The sequence below is a fragment of the Alosa alosa genome, chromosome 8, assembly GCF_017589495.1.
Source record: "Alosa alosa isolate M-15738 ecotype Scorff River chromosome 8, AALO_Geno_1.1, whole genome shotgun sequence".
Classification (NCBI taxonomy): Eukaryota; Metazoa; Chordata; class Actinopteri; order Clupeiformes; family Clupeidae; genus Alosa; species Alosa alosa.
In genome coordinates, this window is record NC_063196.1 from 3,612,973 (window position 1) to 3,632,944 (window position 19,972).

Sequence of the window (19,972 nt, forward strand, 5' to 3'; positions counted from 1 at the left end):
GGTTAAATTTGAGAATTGTGCAGTTGGGAAGTACCTTGCTCTTTGTCCTCCACAGAGCCGTTGGGTGGAGTGAGGAACCTGCAGGTGGTGGACCCCACCATCAGCACGCTGACGGCCCGCTGGGAGCCGGCCGAGGGGAATGTGCGCCAGTACAAAGTTTTCTATGTCCCAGTTCCAGGAGCTGATGAGAAGATGGTGCGTCACTGCATTTTCCCCATGTGCTAACTAGATTGATCCAACATCGATGATTTGTTGAAATGTGCTTTCAAAAATCTGGATATTGTTCTGTCAACCCATTGAATTTCAAACAAATGCTGGATATTTTAGTTTTTTTCAATTTTCGTGTCGTAATTGAAAAAATATATATAGTCTGTATATTTGGTTACTCATACTTTGTTCTGATGTGGAAACAGCTGATTGTCATTGTAAATGTCAGTCAAATAGTAATGTAATTGTCATTTTTCAATGCTCAAATCAAATCAAATCAAATCAAACATTGATTGTAGCACTTTGATGTAATGGCACAATGTTCATTGTTCTTAGTTTCTCTCTCACCATAACTTCTATCATTTTGACTTTTATTACCTGTTGTAAACAGGAGCAAGTCTCAGGTGGCACAACCAACATTGTCTTGAGAGGTCTGGAGGCTAATACCGTCTACAAGGTGTCTGTGCTTCCAGTTTATGACCAGGTGGAGGGCAAACTGCAGTCTGAAAATGGAAAGACAAGTAAGTCTAGATGTTAAGTGTATTTAAATACAAGCTTCAACCAAGAACTCTTTCATTCAGTTACTAGTATTTTTGCAGTTGTTGACTATCCATATCTACTTTAACCCTCTTTTGAATCTCTGTCTCTAATACTATGCATTGTCTATACTTTTCGAAGAACCTCTTGGTGGTGTGAAGAACCTGAAAGTGACTGACCCCACTGTGAACTCTCTGAGGGTGAAATGGGACCCAGCTGACGGGGACGTGCGCCAGTACAACGTCCTCTACGTTCCTGTTACTGGAGGAGCCGAGAGTGTGGTAAATACAGACTAGAACTAGAGTCAAAGTCAAAGTCAAAGTCAAAGTCAGCTTTATTGTCAATTTCTTCACATGTTCCAGACATACAAAGAGATCGAAATTACGTTTCTCACTATCCCACGGTGAAGACAAGACATATTTTACCAATTTTAAGTCCACAGACAAACATAACATTCAAGTAAACAAAAAAGTAAGTAAATAAGTAAATAAGAGGGCACATATAATAATGAAAAAATAAGAGCAGCAAAATTTTGTTGAAAACAACATGTCTGCAAATAGACAGGTTCAAGAGGCTCCAGATTGCAGTGACTTAGTTGGCACTTGGAGAGTTATAGTAGTAAATTCATGCTCTCAGTTTTAATCTTTTCTCCCATTTGTCAATGGGATTCTCTGCCAGATGATCTTCTGAGCCATGCATGGAGTTTATCTCAGTGCTTTAGTAGTACACAGACCAAACAGTCACCATCTTGCTCCTGATGTTTTTCCTCAGGCTCAGGTATCGGGAGTGTCAACCAATACAATGCTGAGGAACCTGCAGCCAGACACTGAATACAAGGTCACTGTGGTGCCTGTTTATGCTGATGTGGAGGGAAAACGCCAGTCAGAGAATGGAAAGACGAGTGAGTCCACATGGAGACAGGAGAAACTTTTTAAAAATCCGTCCCCACTTCTATTTTGAAGTCTCTGCTATAAGATTTTGTTTTGGCATGATGCAAATGTGTCTTAAAAAACACACACTTCTCTCCTCCCCTCTCCTTCCTTGCCCTGACCTTTCTCCACCCTCAGAGCCTTTGGGCGGGGTGAAGAACCTACAGGTCACAGATCCCACCACCAGCTCCCTGAAGGTGCGCTGGGAACCGGCCGAGGGCAACGTCAGGCAGTACAGACTCTTCTATGTGCCTGCATCTGGCGGAGCTGAGGATATGGTGAGCCTCCGCTGCGGGAGAACAATTAGATTGTTTAGGAGTTGGGGTTAAGTTAGAGCAGAGGTCAATCACCTCAGTGACCTCATGTGCAGAGTGGCTGCAGGCTTTCATTCCGACTATGTGTGAACATGCCTGACGTGCCTCGAAGTCAGTCCACCTGAGGTTTAGTCCAGTTAGAGAATCTAAGGACAGGGGATTAAATGAATTGAATCAATTTGAAGAAATTTCCCTCACAGGATCAAAAGAGTATATACTGAATCAAGTGTGTTGCTGCTTGGTTTAAAAAGGGAAGGTGCAGCCCATTGCAGATAAAACTCCCAGAAAATTTTCCCAGATCTCAAGTACTGTATGTAGAATCTCTGCAATAGTCTAGTCTAGTTTCAGAGAGTGAAAATCCAAGCCAGAATTTGAATTGTGCCGACTGGCACTTTTTTTACGAACAGGAAACAAAATGTTGAGCTGTATGAATGAATGAAAACTTCAGTTCAGAATTCATCCCATATCTCTAGAAACACAATATCATTAAAATGCAGTAGGATTGAGAAGGGCAGAGTTTAGTCCTTAAACAGTGTTTCAATGAAACTGTGTTGTCAACATGATGTACTTTTCTTTGAACAGGAACAAGTATCTGGAGGCACAACCACGACCATCCTGAGGAATCTTCTGTCTGACACAGTCTACACTGTCACTGTGGCCCCTGTCTATCCAGAGGGTGAAGGCCTGCGTATGTCGGAAATTGGAAAGACATGTAAGTCACGCCACTTATTAGCTGCAGGCCTGTGTTTTGGTGAATTTCTAGGACATGTCTAAGCCTTGTCACACAGTGTTAATGTCTCACACCAAGTTAAGATGTCAAGAACATCCTACTCTTGGAAAAAACAAAACTAATGACTCAGATGAGATGTGATTTTCTGCCAAATATCCCAATATGGAAACTAGTGGAGCTTGTCTAGTGGTTATGGGGGTGCTCTGTGGTTAAATCATGTTCTAAACGTCAGTGCCGTTTGTGCGTGCCATGCTAATTCAGCAAAATCTTCTCCAGGGAAACTAATTGGAAACCACAGACTGCAGTGGAGCATGTCCGAATTACTGGCCTTATGGTGTCTAATGATTCCCTGATAGTCTGCAATACTCTGTTGAGTAGTTTGCATTGGAAGATTCATACATTGTGTTAAATGAGTATAAATGACTACCAGATCTCACATGTACGCCTGACTACATAATCATGTCATGATACACTAGATATAGAAGACTTATTTTTGGTTACAACTCTTAATGGCAGCTTTGTCATTTCAGGAACAATACATCAGTGTAGTAGATAAGGCAGTGAATCAAATATAAATGGACAATAGGCATTGCAATACGTTTTGGGTATGCCCTAATACAATCCATCGCTGAGGAGATCTAACTATTGTGCAGTAAAGAACTAAATGCACTTTACTGACATCTGCTTCAGTTTTAGAGAAAGTGGTTTTAGCAGAACCGTTTTACCAAAATTGTGCTCCCCACTCTCTCTCTATGTTCTCAGCATGTGTACCATAAAAAGGCTTCGCTCTTGGTGCCTGCTTAGGTCTGCATTTGTCTCCTGACTTCATGGAATTTCCTCTTGCTTGAAATTGAGTAACGCTATCGGATCTTGACGTTTATTTTCTATAGGTTTCCCACAGTGAAGGTTTTTCCATCACACAGTTCTGTCTTCCTCCTCCCAAAAAGGTTTTTGGCTGAGATGAAATTCTCTCTCCCCCCCTCCCCCACAGTGCCCCGCACTGCTCCCAGGAATATGAAGGTCTACAACCCAACCCCTAACAGCCTGAATGTGCGATGGGAGCCTGCCTCAGGACGGGTGCAGCAGTACCGTGTTGTCTACCAGCCCGTCAATGGAGTCAGGCCATCTGAGTTTGTAAGTATCTGGTGTTTAAACAAACAAACAAAAAAAAAAAAAACTGTCTGACCACTGGAACGAATTGCCACTAATTTTGAAATTGGAGAGGAGAGGGGGTTGTTTTGGTGGAATATTCACTTTCACAGTCTAGAAAGAGCACCTCGGGTGCTGGCTTCTCATGGATACTCTCAGGCCCCTTTCCTGGATAGACTTGTGGTTGAAATGGAGAGTTGGAAAACAGCCAGTGGAAATGCAATCTATTCACAGCTAGTTTTCTTCCCTTTTGGAGAAAACAAGAAGGCTAGTGTCTCATTCTGTCATAAAGAGTTAGCTTGGCTGCAGATGTACCCCCTCTTTTCTAATGCACTGAAACAATAGTAGTTTAATAGACTTGCCGACGTTCAATAACAATGAGGTTGATTTTCAGTTATGCCGAAATCTTGTTCCTTTCGCTCTTGGGCCAGTTCTATGCATGAATGTGCATGTCTTGGATTGCATGATAAAAGATGGAACTAATTGCCATACAACCAGCATTTTACAGTATTGCAAAACGTTGGAAAATACAACTCTTGCACCATCTGTGAATGTCATCTATGAAAACGTGTTTGAAGTTTTGGTGTGCGAGATCGGATGGATAATGAGCCTGTTTTAATGATGACATTTCTCTTTAGTGCAGCTGTAAGGCTTAGATAAAATGTGGGGGATGAAAAAAGAAAAGAGAAAAGAAAGGATTTTCACGGCAGGGGACCTCCCTTTCCCCTCCTCTCTTTCTTTTTCCAAATTGTTTGCCAGCCACGCCATCTATTTGTAGCACATCTATGGGGGAAGATGGGTGAGTGTGTGAGTTACTGGATGTCTCCAGTTGGTGCACACATGTGGGTACTCTGCTGTTCACACCAGCAGGCCCGTCAAAACTGTGGCCCTTTTATCTCCCTCACACGGTCTAACATTATCCTAAGGCTGGGGAAAGCCAATGACATTGAGAGCACCTGCATCAGCCTCAGACTTTTCTGGGACAGCCTGTAATGTATACAATAGCTGCAATAGCCCAGTGGTGAGGGTCTGTATTGACACAGAGAGAACAGGGCCCACCCCACTCATAAAACTCAAAAGAGGCATGTTCGATCCAGTCTTTCGCTCCGTTCAGTCCCTCCCCAATATAATCCAGAGTTGACAGCCGTTTGCAAACTTCCAAAGCAGTTACTCTCACAAAATTATACTGTTTATTTAGCATTTAACCTCTGAGAGCTTTGTTTGTATGACATGTCTATTTGAAAATGTTATCTCACTCAGATCACATAAACAGGGGATTAACAGTGAGGTCATTATATACATTAGCAGTGCCAGATTAGTAATGGCAGAAGGGGCTAAGTGTTAGCAGCAGAGAGACTGTCTTATCTGACTTCTAAGATGACAGATGACATGAGTTTGTGGTCCTTATCTACTCAGGTCCTGGTTCCCGGAAGTACCCAAAATGCCTTCTTGGATCAGCTTGTTCCAGACACCCAGTACTCTGTGACAGTTATTCCTGTCTATGCTGATGGAGATGGACCTTCTGCCCAGGATAATGGCAAAACATGTGGGTTCACTTGTCGTTAATGTATAAATGAGTTGTAAGCAGTCGCTGCAATATATACAGCTAGTAGAAAAACCCACTCACACACCAGGCCCAACGCAACTTCGTAATTACTCTTGGCTGGTCCTGATAAACCATCCCAGAACTGATGAACTGCAAACAAGAACTGTTTTGATGACACCATATTAAGTTCACGTGTAGCCACCAAATCAAGTAATAGTAATCACTGTCGTATATATGTCAAAGATATATGGGCCTCTGTAGTTTAACATGTTTTTATTGTAAGATATGTTATAGACATGTTATACATGTGTAATACACATATCTTGATTATGTATTGACTTTATTGGATGTGTTGTAGATTTTTTGATCATTTGTAATAAATATGATGTCTATATGATTTGACATTTCTAGTGCCTCGTGGTGGGCCCAGGAATCTGCGAGTGTTTGACGCAACCACCAGCACCCTGAGCATCGGCTGGGATCATGCTGAGGGACCAGTCATGCAGTACAAGATCTCCTATGCACCTCTCACGGGAGACCCCATCACCGAGTTTGTGAGTATCATTTTAATTAAAACAACACACAGATGAGGGTTCATTTACTTATGCATGTGAGGTCATTAAGAAGAACTTACGGTCCTCATTTTCTGAAAGGTCGGGCACCGATTCCGATTCCTGGGAAAGCTAGCTAATAGGCGTAAATGGATAAAATCAGGAACGAGAGCAGCTGCGCTGGGGTCATCCACTGAAATAAAAAAAGTCATTTGTCCAAATCTTCCTAGCTCTAATGAGACAGGGAACGCTCCATAATGGTTTCCTCATTCTTGATTGTGCTTTTTCCTTGAAAAAAAGGGATCTTTGTCATAGGCAGTAAAATCAGAGGAGAGCATGTCCTTATAGGAATACTGAGCTTGAATTAAACAAAGCAATATCTGTCCTTTGTCTCTCACAGGCTGTTGTCCCTGGAAACAGAAACAATGTCATCCTGCAGAACCTCCACCCCGACACCCCTTACAACATCACAGTGGAGGCCATTTATGGAGATGGCCCTGGCGGTTCTCTTGTTGGGACTGGACGCACAGGTGCGAACACATCTGGAGAACTTGGCTAACCTTTTGCTTGATTTGTATGGCTGACAGGCATCATGTTCTTTCAGGTAGATTAAGAAGATTGCCTCTGTAGTAGGAACGATCTCTTCAAATATATAAAGAGGCACTGGCATGCTTTGGCCATGTAGGGTTTAAAGGCACCAGGAATCCACAGTAGTTCAGCTGGTATGCCTCAGTTACTGGCCTGCATTACTCTGAGTTACACAAACAATAGAAACCTTATATCTTGGCTTCGACCGAGACGGTCCTGTGCCAGGGCAGCCTGTATGAGGTACTGAGAACAAGAGCAGGGATTCGGGCGAAGGCGGCGGAAAAACATTATGTTGCAGCTGCCCACGACCCAGCTACCTCAGCAAGACCAGGAGAAAATAAAACCCCAATCTAAACACCCGTATTACCCATAATAGCCCTGTAAACACAGGAGAGGAGAAGCAGCCATTCTTAGGCCCACGATGAGGCAGCCTTTCCCAGGGCTGGTGATGAGGAGTTCTTGGGTCAGTTTCTCGAGACAGGACATGGCGCGCTCTTGTGTGTTTTTCTGGACTAAGCAGCATGACTAATCCAGTGTTGTTGCCTTCTTGTCGTCCCCCTCTCACAGTTGGTCTCCTGGATCCTCGTAACCTCCGCGTCTCGGATGAATGGTATACCCGATTCCGTGTGGCGTGGGACCCTGTGGCTGCTCCTGTACTGGGCTACAAACTAGTCTACCAGCCTGCAGGTGAGCTTTCTGACATTAGTTTCCTGTGAAATAGGTTGGTTTAGTATTGTTTTCTGTGAGTGTTGTGACATGAATCCTACTATTTACTTTTTTTTTCTACTGCTGATAAGTGAGATGGCGAGGAAATAAAATGGTCTGTGTAATGTTCAATGTTAATGAAAACATTTCTTTTGCATATTCAGGTAAAGATGACTCATTGGAGGTCTTTGTTGGTGATGTCACTTCCTACACCTTGCGGAACCTGCTCCCTGGCACGACCTATGATGTAAAAGTCTATGCTCAGTATGACGCTGGCGTGAGCGGGGCTCTCATTGGACAAGGAACCACATGTAAGTGTGTCTAGAGCCTTCAGCACGGATCTCTTGGGTTCTAGAATAAAAAAAGGCAAATTGATGTACATATCTGCTATTTTCTCTTTTTTTTGTTGCAGTGTACTTGAATGTCACCAATCTTGAGACCTACAACGTTGGTTATGATAAATTCTGCATTAAATGGACGCCACATCGTGCTGCAACGTCTTACAGGATAAAGTTGAACCCTCTTGATCGTAAGTCTGACAGACACATCTGTATTTCAAAAATAGAATGCCAGTACAAATGAAAAATCTGCACACTCAGATCTGTGAAATAGGTTTTTTTGGTCATAGACCTTCCTTAGGCAGAGTGGAATAGAATGGCAAACACAGTCAATAACTTTCTGTTTGTTATCCCAAAACGAAACAAATCTATAAGCAACAGTTTCATGAGTGTTGTGGTCTGTGTGGTGCATTGCCAACTACCTCAAGTAATCCTGCTACATCTCAGTCCATTGGAATGCCATTGTATTGGTTGCTCCGTCTAACTTTGTTAAAGCGTTGTTTGTTTTAAGCTGAGTTTGTGTTTATACCTCAGAGACGGATGTGTAACATTTTGAATACATCCGACCACCAAGTTTTTAATTAACCAAGGGGATTAGAACTTTGTAATTAGCGTCTGGCTTTGAACCCATCTGTTTCATATCGGCACATAAATTTTAGTTGCAACTCTTAAAAACAGGAAGCACCATCTTTTAAGTGCTGAGAACATGGTAGTGATTACACTTCAGGCAGTGACAGTTTACCAAATTAAGAGCTTTTTGTATAGTTTAGTGGGAATGCAGCTGCTAGCTTAATCATGTTCTCAGGAGGAGAAAGATCTGCATGTTTAGTGAAGACTTCACCATTGGGTGAAAATCAGCCAACTGACTCAGATTGGTAGTGTGGCTACGTTTATTGCATATAGAAAATATGCTTTGGCAAGGATTTAAGTATGATTTACTTAACTGTTTTATGTACTGTACTGCACTCATGTTCTCAGTACCACCATACTGACAAGATGGATATTTTGGTCTATTTAGTTAGATTTTAGTCTGCTGAACCTGTTCCTAAAATATCACAAGTAGCATATCAGCTGTGAACATCGGGATTACATGTAGCATTTTATGAAATCTATTAGTATTTGGGTTGATAACTACATGTTTAGTTGAGCTTTAAATAAGTTGGTCTTAGTTTAAGATGACATACAGTAGGCACACTGTACCATCAAAGCCTTTCAATTGGACTAGTTAAACAGTTGTTTTTTTGTCTCCTTTAAATCTTAATACTTTAATAATTTAAAACATTAGATGAACATTGTGAGAAGTTTACTTGTAGCATCGTCAGAGCAAACAAGAATGTAACATTTATTGTGTTTTTTTTTTTTCAGCCGCAGCCAAGGGTCAGCAGGAAATCACCATCACAGCTGCTCAAAGTCAGTACTGCTTTGATGGCCTGTCTCCAGACTCCCTGTATGGCGCTACTGTGTTTGTCCAAACCCCCAACCTGGAGGGCCCTGGAGTCAGTGTGAAAGAACGCACATGTGAGTGGGTTATATCTTCTCACAATATGCTAGAATCGTTTGGTGAGCCAGAGCTAAACCTGTATTTATTTACCTGTACCTGTATTTATTTATTTGTTTGTTTGTCTTACAGTGGTCAAGCCAACACCTGTTCCAACATTGCCACCTACTCCTCCCCCTCCCCCCACGATTCCACCTGGCTGGGCAGGTAAGCTCAAACATATCCAAGTCCGAGACATTAATCAGGAAAACTGTTTAACCTATAGTACATAGTTAGATTATGAGTAATTGATCTGATCTTGAACACCACCAGAGAGGTGTTAACTTGGCATTAGCCTCTGCACATTTAATGATATACTTCACTTCTGGTTAACACTCCATATGCTTTTGTCTCAGGGCATGCTTTTGTTTGAAAAAACAAACAGATCATTCTAATGAGTCAGGATAAAAACATGTTACATATGGTCATTGGTCATGTTCACTTGGTGTGCCGCTCACATGAGGTAGACATTATCTTGCATTTCCACCAACTCAAGTGATACAGACGGGAAGAAAATAAGTCATTAAAGGCAGTTTATTTTCAGACCTTCTGGTCACCAAATGTGACTCGCTTTTTTATTGAAAATGTGATCAATTAAACCAGTAATTGGTATGCATAGGTTCAGCATGTCAGTTTGTTTGTGAGATTTCAACGACCTTTTTGTTGTTTGTCAAGAAGCGGACTAATTCAGATCAAACGTTGTGTTTGTCCTCACGCTTGTTTCAAGGAATAAACCGTGCCAGATTATGCCACACTTAATTTTTTTTTTTTCTACCAGTTTGCAAAGGTGCCAAAGCTGATGTAGTCTTCCTTATTGATGGTTCGTGGAGTATCGGAGAGGAGAGCTTTAACAAGGTGGTGAAGTTCGTCTTCAACATGATTGGAGCTTTTGATGTCATCGGCCCATCAGGAATGCAGGTATGTGTCCCAGTAAAATCATATTGCTGCTTCCATCAAGACAGTTCAGTTTTGACTGAGAAAACTGATTCTCTGAACTTCTCTACATGTTTCCATGGTTACAGGTGTCAGTTGTACAGTACAGTGATGACGCCCAGAACGAGTTCAGGCTGAACACTTACAGCGACAAGGGCATGGCTCTGGCTGCGCTCCAGCTTATTAAATACAAGGGAGGAAACACTAAAACAGGTAACCTTCACTGTCATCCAAATATTCATTGATCGAAGTCTCATGATTTCCAGTCACACCTCCCTGTGGATAAGATCAGAAAACTAACCCATATGTTGCAAAACTCAGATGACAAGACATCATGACGTAGAGTGGAAGTTTGTTGGATGAACTTTCTGAAAATGACCTTTCAATCAGAGGAATTTGTGTTTTTGCTTGTTTCGCAGGAGTTGCTCTGAAACATGTGCATGAGAAAGTCTTCACTTCAGATAATGGAATGAGAAGAAATGTTCCTAAAGTGGTAGTAGCAGTCACAGATGGACGCTCCCAAGATGAAGTAACAAAGAATGCAGCCAAACTACAGCATTCTGGTAAGATAAATAAAGCTCAATTGTTGTGTTAGTTGTCTGATAGTTGGAGATATTCTCTTTAGTGTGAGACATACAGTATAATGCCTTTTTGTATCAAAATGACGGCTTCAGTGAAAAATTAGTATCAGAGCAAACTGCAGTTTTTTTTATCAAGATTTTGGTGTTAACATGTCAGGAATGACCTCTAGCTGACTGTGTCATAATGTTACGGGCAGCCGTGGCCTACTGGTTAGCACTTCGGACCTGTAGCTGGTTGCCGGTTCGAACCCTGACCAGTAGGCACGGCTGAAGTGCCCTTGAGCAAGGGACCTAACCCCTCACTGCTCCCCGAGCGCCGCTGTTGATGCAGGCAGCTCACTGCGCCGGGATTAGTGTGTGCTTCACCTCACTGTGTGTTCACTGTGTGCTGTTTGTGTTTCACTAATTCACTGATTGGGATAAATGCAGAGACCAAATTTCCCTCATGGGATCAAAAGTGTATATATACTTATATACTTACTTATATACTTAATGTTGTCTCCTTTCCCATCAGGGTACAGTGTGTTTGTCGTCGGAGTTGCAGACGTGGACTTTGTGGAACTTCAGAATATTGGCAGCAAGCCCAGTGAACGACATGTCTTCATTGTGGATGACTTTGATGCTTTTGCAACAATCCATGACAATCTTGTGACCTTCATTTGTGAAACAGCCACATCGTGTAAGATTTTATTCCCTGTATGACATCTTTATGTCCAGGTCAAAATCAATATACTGATATATTTTTTTTTTACCTACAGCTTGTCCTTTGATCTTCCTGAATGGGTTCACATCACCAGGTGCTGTCCCTTAATCATCTTTTTTTGTCCACAAACAAATTCACATGGAAAGATGAGTGATCCCGTGCTCTCAGGTGTTTTTCTTAATCATATATTTCCGTTTGTTTTATTTTAGGCTTCAGAATGCTTGAGGCCTTCAACATAACTGACAGGACGTATGGTTCCATCAATGGTGTCTCCATGGAATCAGGCTCCTTCAACAGTTACACTGCCTACAGACTCCACAAGAATGCTTACCTAACTCAGCCATCTTCGTAAGTTTTGGGCTCATTCAGTCTTTTCTTTTTGGCTTGTGAAACTGGTGGCATTCAAACTAGTTTCATAAATGCCTGCTTGTGTCAGTAAAATGACTGTTTTGAAGGTAAACTAGAGAGCACTTATCAAGACTTTGCAGCCTGTAGATCAAATTGCTGTCCAAGGTGAACTCCAAGAGGTTTTATGTAATCTGAAAGTGAGCTAATCCTCTTTTAGGAGCAACCAAAGCATTTCACTGTTTGGGTCAATTTCGCTGTGATAGATATGTGCCTAAACAATGCTCCGTGGAGTAATTACCCTCTTATTGGTGCTTAATGATTAATGACGTCTGTTTCACTTTGCATGAGACTTTCATTGACTGATTACCCTTGGAGCACCACAATGGTGGAAACAGCAGGAAATGTCTCTCTTGGAAACTGTTACGCCTGGCAGCCGAATTTAATTGTATACGGTGTGTGTGCATGTATGTGAATGGCTCGAGCATGATCTCATGCAATGACTTTGGATTGATCGCTCTGACTTTCCTGGGAAAGGCTGAGTCTCCTTCTGGCTGGCTGGTGTAGCGGACATGATCTGTCTTGCCCAGACAGACAGTGAAAGCTCACTGCCATCTAAACTAGGTCAATGGATTTACAACACTCTGATAACTCAAGAGTGATTGGCTAAGCTAACAGGTCATGTTTGTAAAAATATATAGCTAGCCTTGGGGCACAGATCTACTTCACTTCTACTTGCCTTTGCAAATGAGGACCCCCGTCAACAACCATGTGGTTCAAAGCCTTCCTGGGTCTGCCTTTTGTAGTTAGAGAGCCATTTTACAAGGCAGGTCAGCATATCAGATATCCTCAGAAATTATTTCTTAAGGTTTTATACAAGGATGGACTTTGTGAGGTGACCATTAAGACACCAGACCCTAATGTTTATAACATACCATGCTGCTATATACATGACCAAAAATGTTGTCAGTTTACCCTGATGTGTGTTATACCTTATTGAGCTGACATTTATGCTGAAATTCCTTCACAGAGACATCCATCCTGATGGCCTCCCACCAGGATACACAATCATCCTAATGTTCCGACTCCTTCCCGACTCCCCCAAAGAGGCTTTCGACATTTGGCAAGTGTCGGACAAGAACGACAAGCCTGAAACTGGAGTCACGATTGATCGTAAGTCTGCCGTCACATCCTCACCATTTTCTGGGAATGGCAAGACAGTAGAAGAATAGAAAAGAAAAGTGAGCAACTGTCCAGCAGCTGTGGTTTTATGAGATTTTCTCTTTTTTGTTTGGGAGCTCTCTTCAGAAAGAACTCTTGAACGGGTCCAATCCCTCGGGGCAATCTCTGGTGTTTTGTGGTAGTTAAATGTGGGTATGCATATTCTCCATCCACGACTCAGCCAGGTCCTACTCACAAACAGCTTTGAATGTGGTAGTGTTGTGGAGAGATGCAGGTTTCACACATCTCTGTCTGTTTACCACACTCATAATTGCTTGCTGGTGGAATCTGTTGGTTCTGTTTCTAGTTTCGTAGATTTTTGCGTGACACTGTGCCTAATCAGTTGTTTGGCGTGCTGTCTGAAAAACAACAACAAAAACTGTTTCCCCTTTCTCTCCCATCTCTCGCTCTCCCACACTCCTTCTCCATCTAGCTTCCAGCCAAACAATATCATTTTATAACAAGGACACCCGTGGGGAGATCCAAAGGGCTACATTCGATAATGATCAAGTGAAGAGAATCTTCCATGGTAGCTTCCATAAGGTAAACAGCTTTGGATTTTTTTGTCTTCCATTTTCCAAATTCACATAAGCTGGATGGATTGTATATAAAGCCTGGGATCTAGCGAACAAAGGGTGGTATGGTGATACTCAGAATACTTGACATACCAAATATTGAGTTGTTACAGGAGAGTTTCTGCCTCTAATGCAGTTTTTGGAATGAGCAGCTATGTTATGTAACAGGTGGCCTATGGAGACTATTTGGTCTTAGAAGTTTAGTAAAGGGTGTGTTTGTTTAAAGTGTATTATAGATCAATTTGTGATATCCCATTAATATTAATATTAATATACATTATAATAAGGACGTTTATGAGTCTGTTGTTTGTTTAGGACAGGAGTTGAAAGAGGAGTTGCACTAATAGTTGTATAATTGCTTGGAGTTCAGTTCATCTGGAATAGCATGTGTGTACACACATATGGACACCAACAAAACATTGTTCAATTGTGAACAGCAATCATCCACTGACAGACAGTTTACATTTTCAAAATATCATCTGTAATTTAATGTCCCTTAACCAAATTGAACAATTTAGATAGAGAAAGGAAAATGTGCACTCTGATCCAGTGCAGACTCGGGCCAGACCCGGGCTAGACTCGCTCAAGTACAGGGCTGGACTCCAGAGTCTACGCTCTTTGAGAATGTTTTGCAACCAAACGAGGTTTTCGTAAGTCACTGCCAAAAAGAGCAAATATAATAGAAGCCATACTGAGAATCTTTATGAGGTGTGCTAAAAGGCCCTATCATCTAATCAAGGTGAGGATGGAAGTGGGCAACAGTAAAAAATACAAAAAAAACAACAACAATAGGAGACAGGACAGAACAAGGCTATGGGACACAATCATTTACATGAGGCTGTGTGTATGTCTTTTATCGCACTCTTTCACAAGAATCCATAAGTCCTTTTAGGATAGGCCATTAAAAGGAGCTGCAGTTGCTGCTGGCGCAGAAGGCTGGAAAATGTTGGGTCACTGCTTTAGCTATTAAACAATTACATCAGAGAGGCAGAAGAATGCCAGGCAGGGGGGAGTTATCCTTTTTTTGCTTTCTTTCACTCCCTTTCTCACTTCCCCCAGTCACTTACCTTCTTACTCATTCTCTCTCTCTCTCTCTCTCTCTCTCTCTCTCTCTCTCTCTCTCTCTCTCTCTCTCTCTCTCCCTCTCTATTGGCTTTGTCACTGTGTGTCATCCCCCTGGCTTGCGTCTGCTGCTTGTGGTAGTTGACCACAGGGGGAATACTTGCGGTTAGCTCAAGGGGTGCGGTAGATCATTTTTTGTGGTTTACCTCCCAGCGTTTGTGTATACGCTGTATCGACCCAGCTCAGCTCCCGGCTCTGAACAGGGCTGTCACAGCCAGGCTTACCCTACTCAGGAGACCGGATGCTCCCTTCCCCCCTGAAACGTCTCCTGGCCAAGCACCACCACTCAGCCATGTCACCTCCAGAACAGGACCCAAGTGCTACACGGGGTGCATGCAGTGTTAACAGCTTTCTCTACTGAAAGCTCTGTTATAGTGAAGAATTCTCAAAAAGTGAGGGCCAGTAAAGATGCATTTACATTTTTCTTAGATCTAAATTTATTATGATCGCCGCGCAGCGAAGCTGCGGTTATATAGGTTTAATCAGATTTTTTATTTTTATTTTTTTTTTTTTCCGCATGTCCAAATTTCCGTCAAGGATTCCCAGGACACGGGGTACACGAAACTTGAGGGGGTACACGAAACTTGGTGGACATGTAACCCCACATGGATAGCATGGAACCACCTTTTTTCGTTTTGATCTGTAGCCCCCCCGCTGGACTGGACCCCCCGAAAGGAGAGTAGGGCAGACACAGTTTTCTGTGAATATCTCGAGAACCGTAGGGTTTAGGAGGACCATTGTTTTTTGTATGTTGATCTCAAAGGGCCATGTCAACCCATTCCATAACCACTCATTTCATGTATAGCGCCACCTAGTTAAACACAAAAAAGTAAAAATGAGGTGTTGTAATCGCAGGTATCTGTGACCTAACATAGTCAAAACTACACGAAATTGGAAGTGTATGATCATTATGGCACCCTCTGAATGCACGCCAAGTTTCGTGGAATTCCGTTCATGGGGGGCCACACAATAAATTAATTTATGTTACTATACACCAACTGGCCTGTAGGTGGCCGGAGACAGTTTTCTGTGAATATCTCGAGAACCGTAGGGCCTAGGAGGTCCACCTTTTTTATGTATGTTGGTCTTAAGGGGGCATGTCAACCTATCCCATTACCACTTATTTCATGTATAGTGCCACCTAGTTAAAAATTAAAAAGCAAAACATTAGGTGTTTTCATCACAATATCTCTGGCTGACATGGTCAAAACTGCACGAAATTGAAAGTGTAGGATCATTATGACACCCTCCGAATGCATGCCAAGTTTCGTGGACTTTCGTTCATGGGGGGCCTTACAATAAAATTATTTATGTGTACATTTAGTGACCGTGGACACTGAAAGACCGGGGTACACGAAACTTGGTGGGCATGTAACCCCACATGGATAGCATGGAACCATCGTTTTTCGTTTTGATCTGTAGCCCCCCCCCCGCTGGACTGGACCCCCGAAAGGAGGGTAGGGCAGACACAGTTTTCTGTGAATATCTTGGAAACTGTAGGGCCTAGGATGACCAATTTTTTGCGTATGTTTGCCTCCAGGGGTCATGTAAACCCATTCCATATGCACACATGTGCATAAACAGATACACACGCACACACATACATTCACAGCAATCCTACGTATGACACATACTCACACAGACCTTTTTTCAAGAATTTCTCAGAATTATGAACAGGCAAGAAGGGGGTGGCGTTGTATAAAATTGATTTCACATGTAAAATCTATGAACTAATCATGTACTGGTACTTGTTGTCTAACAGATACCAGTGAGAATGGAGTGTGGATGATAATGCAATTTAGTGAGACAGTTAGAATCATATATGCCTTTCAGCGTGATTTATTTTTGTGGAAAAAATGGACTGGGCGGAGGTCATATTTTGTACCACTCTGCGGTACATCTAGTTATTATTATTATTCACAGGATTTTACGGAAACCACTCGCTCCTGCCAGTTTGGTCTGAATAAAAAAACATGAATTAGACTATCAAGCAGAAAATGTTAATGCTTACTCCCTAATTTGATGGATGTGTTGGAAGTTTTTTTTTTACTTTCACTTTTATTTTCTGACACACAGTGTGTGTGGTGTGCATTGGATTGACTGAGGTTGCTCTGGGGAAAGAGCAGAAGCCTCTGATTTAGTGAGTATGTGTGCTTGGCTGCAGTCGGAAAAATCTCCCAAGGCTTTTCACTTGTCTTGGTTATGATGAGACAGCTCAGCCACTCATCCCCCTCAGTGCAGACGTGGTGGAATTTTGTTCTAATAACTTAGACCCTCTTGTGGATTTTGATGCTGAAATAATAGTAAAATAGGATCCTGTCATTCTCAGAGAGATCTATCTGAGATGGTAAGGCAGTAACTGTCCTTAGATGCCCTCTACATAGGGTTTCTTAAGGAGCTGCTATTAAAGGCTAACAAATTCCCAGCCTATGGGGGCGTAGTGAGTAGACTGGGTTGAGTTGACGATACATCAAGAGAATAAGAGTTGAATTCCTGAATGGCCTTTACAATCAGTTCCTGGAGACAGAGGTGGCGCTTGCGGTGAACAGTATCTGCACACTCTGAGTGAATCTAAGGAGTCAGATGCAGGAGTGACAATGTCAGAGGCTCGAATTCTGGCACGTGGTCAGGGAAAACCCTTAACATCTGTGAGCTCACCATCTGTGCACAACAGAATCCAAACAAATTTTTGGACGGAGACAAAAAATGGGTGACTGTTTCCAAATTTGCAGGTATACAACATAGGGAATGAATAGGAAGCAGATTGATAAGGAATGAATGAACGCTGTATAGTACAACATGTAAGAAGATATTTATTGTTGCCTTGATTTGGTTGTTGGTTGCTTGATTTATTGGATCAATGGAGTTTTTTCCATGCAGGATATTGTTGCCATATGATTTATTGCATGCTGGATCTGGGTTCATTCAAAGTGGTAAACAAGTAAGTCTGGGAATGGGCTCTTGAGCAGTTATATATGCTGAATTAATAAGTTAACAGAACCCTGTCAGTGTAGCTTGCCCTCACCTTACTTCAACTTGTGAAAAAAACAGCTGAGCATATCTGTAAGCATGGAAGGAGCATGCCATGTTTTGTAGTGAATCCAGACTCCCAAAGGTTTGAGTTTCCTCTACCAGTGGTCAGCTCAAACACAGTAGTACGATCCAAGGATGTTGACCGCAGAGTTGTGTGCATCTGCCAAGTTTTTGAGACTACTCTAGTAGCTTTGTGCAGTAGCATTAGCTTGCTGTGGAAGAATGTAATACTTATGTTGCTGTTGAACCCTTGACAGTAAGTGGCTTTGAAAGCAAATGGACAAGAGACAGTGAGAAACAGTACCTCTTATGGTACACCACAGAACATCACCATCACAAGATGTGGTGTAACCATGCCGACTAGGAAATACCATCATACTGTATGTACACTGATTCCATGGAGTAAAAGTGACTCATGCACCACATAGCAGTCCCACCGCTAACAAGTATGGAAAAAGCGTTACTAGCAACTTATGTAAATCAAAGCAGAAGCTATGCTTTCAAAATGGTGGTTGAGATGTGCTTTGAAAGTACAGAAGGATACTCAAGAACACAGCTGACACAGGGCTTTCCTACAGTCTCCCCGCCAGCACTAACTTACTAATGACATGTGGTCAGTCTGTCATGAAATTCTAGCTTGAGAAATAGCTTATTGCTGATGAGAAGATTCACTTTTAAGGAGGATTTGAGGACTTGTGTTGTCCTCATCCCTCCTCCCCAAATTCAGATTTATTTCACAGGCATATATGGTTAATGCACATTTGGATATTCTTATCTTTTTTCAAGAACAGTCTCTTCGTGGGAGTTTTTAGCATGAGAAGTCATTGTATTAGTAGGCATTTGGGAAACTACCTACTTAGCCTAATGACTTGCAGAAAACAGGATATGAAGCAGACACACAGCTCTTTTTTTAAAGTTTGTGCTTCAGAATCAGACCATGCATAACTACTCGAATTCCTCTCTTTCCAGATTCACTTCTTGGTCTCCTCCAAGAGTGTCAAAATGAACGTGGACTGCCAGGAGGTGGCTGAGAAAGAGATTAAGGAAGCTGGAAACACATCTGCGGATGGCTATCAAGTGCTTGGCAAAATGTCAAAATCCATTGGCCAGAAAGGAGAATCAGCAACCGTAAGTTCTATTTGGGGCTATGCTTTAATAACAGGGACAAATAAATCTGATCTAATAGATGCACCTACACCAGGTAAAATAAGCTGACCACTTCAACACAACCATACATTCTACATAAATATCATGATTTGTGTTTAGCTACATTGCTAAACTTTATTGATACTAATTTATGTGATGGTTAAATGTTGGTAAACCCAAGGATGAATATTAAAATGCCAGAAAAAAAGGCATACAGATCTTTTGATGTTGGAATGCTGTGAAGAAGTGTGGATGTGCCAGTGAATTGGCCATATCAGATGCAGTACTTTGTCCTTTTTTGGCCTGTTTACTATTTTGATATACAAAGCCTACATAACTGACATATGTAACATTTGTTTTCATTTGTGTTGCACAGTTCCAGCTCCAGATGTTTGACATTATCTGCAGCCTTGCCTGGACAAGCAGAGACAGATGTTGTGACCTTCCGTCCATGGTAAGACCCTCCTGACGGACACCTTAACTGTGGGGAGGGTTAACAGTATGACACTGACACCTCTGCTTTCCTGTAGCCATTTAGCATTCACCTCTGTGTTTGGAGTGTGTGTTGGGGTAGGGGGTGGCATGTACATATGTGTTACTGCATGTGTTGATGTGTGAATCATAGTGTCATTGTGTGTTCTTTTACTCATGTTTTGGATGTATGTGGGTCTACAAATCTTAAGTGACACAGATAACCTATGCATGTCAAAAACATCTCTTTACAGACTACCACTATACAGCATACAGAACAATAGCAATAGCTAATTAATTGGTTGTATATGTTTTGTGGGCCCTTGTTTTGTTTTCTTTTGGTTTTCAACCACAGTCATTGTGGAATTGGAAGTTACACTACCGGTCTAAAGTTTGGGGTCACTTAGTTTTTCATTCCACTCCATTATAGACAGAATACCAGCTGAGATCAGTTGGATTGTTTTTTTTAATCAGGGCAGCAGTTTTCAGATTTCATTATGTGCTTACAAAAATAGCAAAAGGGTTCTCGATGACTGATCTTTAATGCAATATATACATTGGCCATTATCAGCAACCATTCATCCAATGTTCCAAAGGCACATTCTGTTTACTTATCTGATATCATTTTAAAAGGCTAACTGAGAAAACATTGGAGAACCCTTGCAATTATGTAAGCACATAATGTAATCTGAAAAGCTGCCCTGATCAAAA

General features: G+C 41.9%; 1 protein-coding gene across 1 annotated transcript in view; it reads left to right on the forward strand.

The window, feature by feature from the left end:
* Positions 1 to 19,972, forward strand: part of col12a1b (collagen, type XII, alpha 1b) — a 75,002-nt gene that overhangs the window by 45,657 nt on the left and 9,373 nt on the right. Inside the window, 25 exon segments of the mRNA XM_048250212.1 lie at positions 56 to 195; positions 599 to 728; positions 886 to 1,025; positions 1,516 to 1,645; positions 1,812 to 1,951; positions 2,570 to 2,699; positions 3,709 to 3,851; positions 5,283 to 5,412; positions 5,824 to 5,966; positions 6,364 to 6,493; positions 7,119 to 7,238; positions 7,421 to 7,567; positions 7,669 to 7,785; positions 8,960 to 9,112; positions 9,225 to 9,299; positions 9,910 to 10,049; positions 10,154 to 10,277; positions 10,484 to 10,627; positions 11,160 to 11,324; positions 11,404 to 11,442; positions 11,558 to 11,696; positions 12,724 to 12,866; positions 13,348 to 13,457; positions 18,614 to 18,772; positions 19,167 to 19,244. Coding sequence (XP_048106169.1) covers positions 56 to 195; positions 599 to 728; positions 886 to 1,025; positions 1,516 to 1,645; positions 1,812 to 1,951; positions 2,570 to 2,699; positions 3,709 to 3,851; positions 5,283 to 5,412; positions 5,824 to 5,966; positions 6,364 to 6,493; positions 7,119 to 7,238; positions 7,421 to 7,567; positions 7,669 to 7,785; positions 8,960 to 9,112; positions 9,225 to 9,299; positions 9,910 to 10,049; positions 10,154 to 10,277; positions 10,484 to 10,627; positions 11,160 to 11,324; positions 11,404 to 11,442; positions 11,558 to 11,696; positions 12,724 to 12,866; positions 13,348 to 13,457; positions 18,614 to 18,772; positions 19,167 to 19,244 — 3,209 coding nt within the window.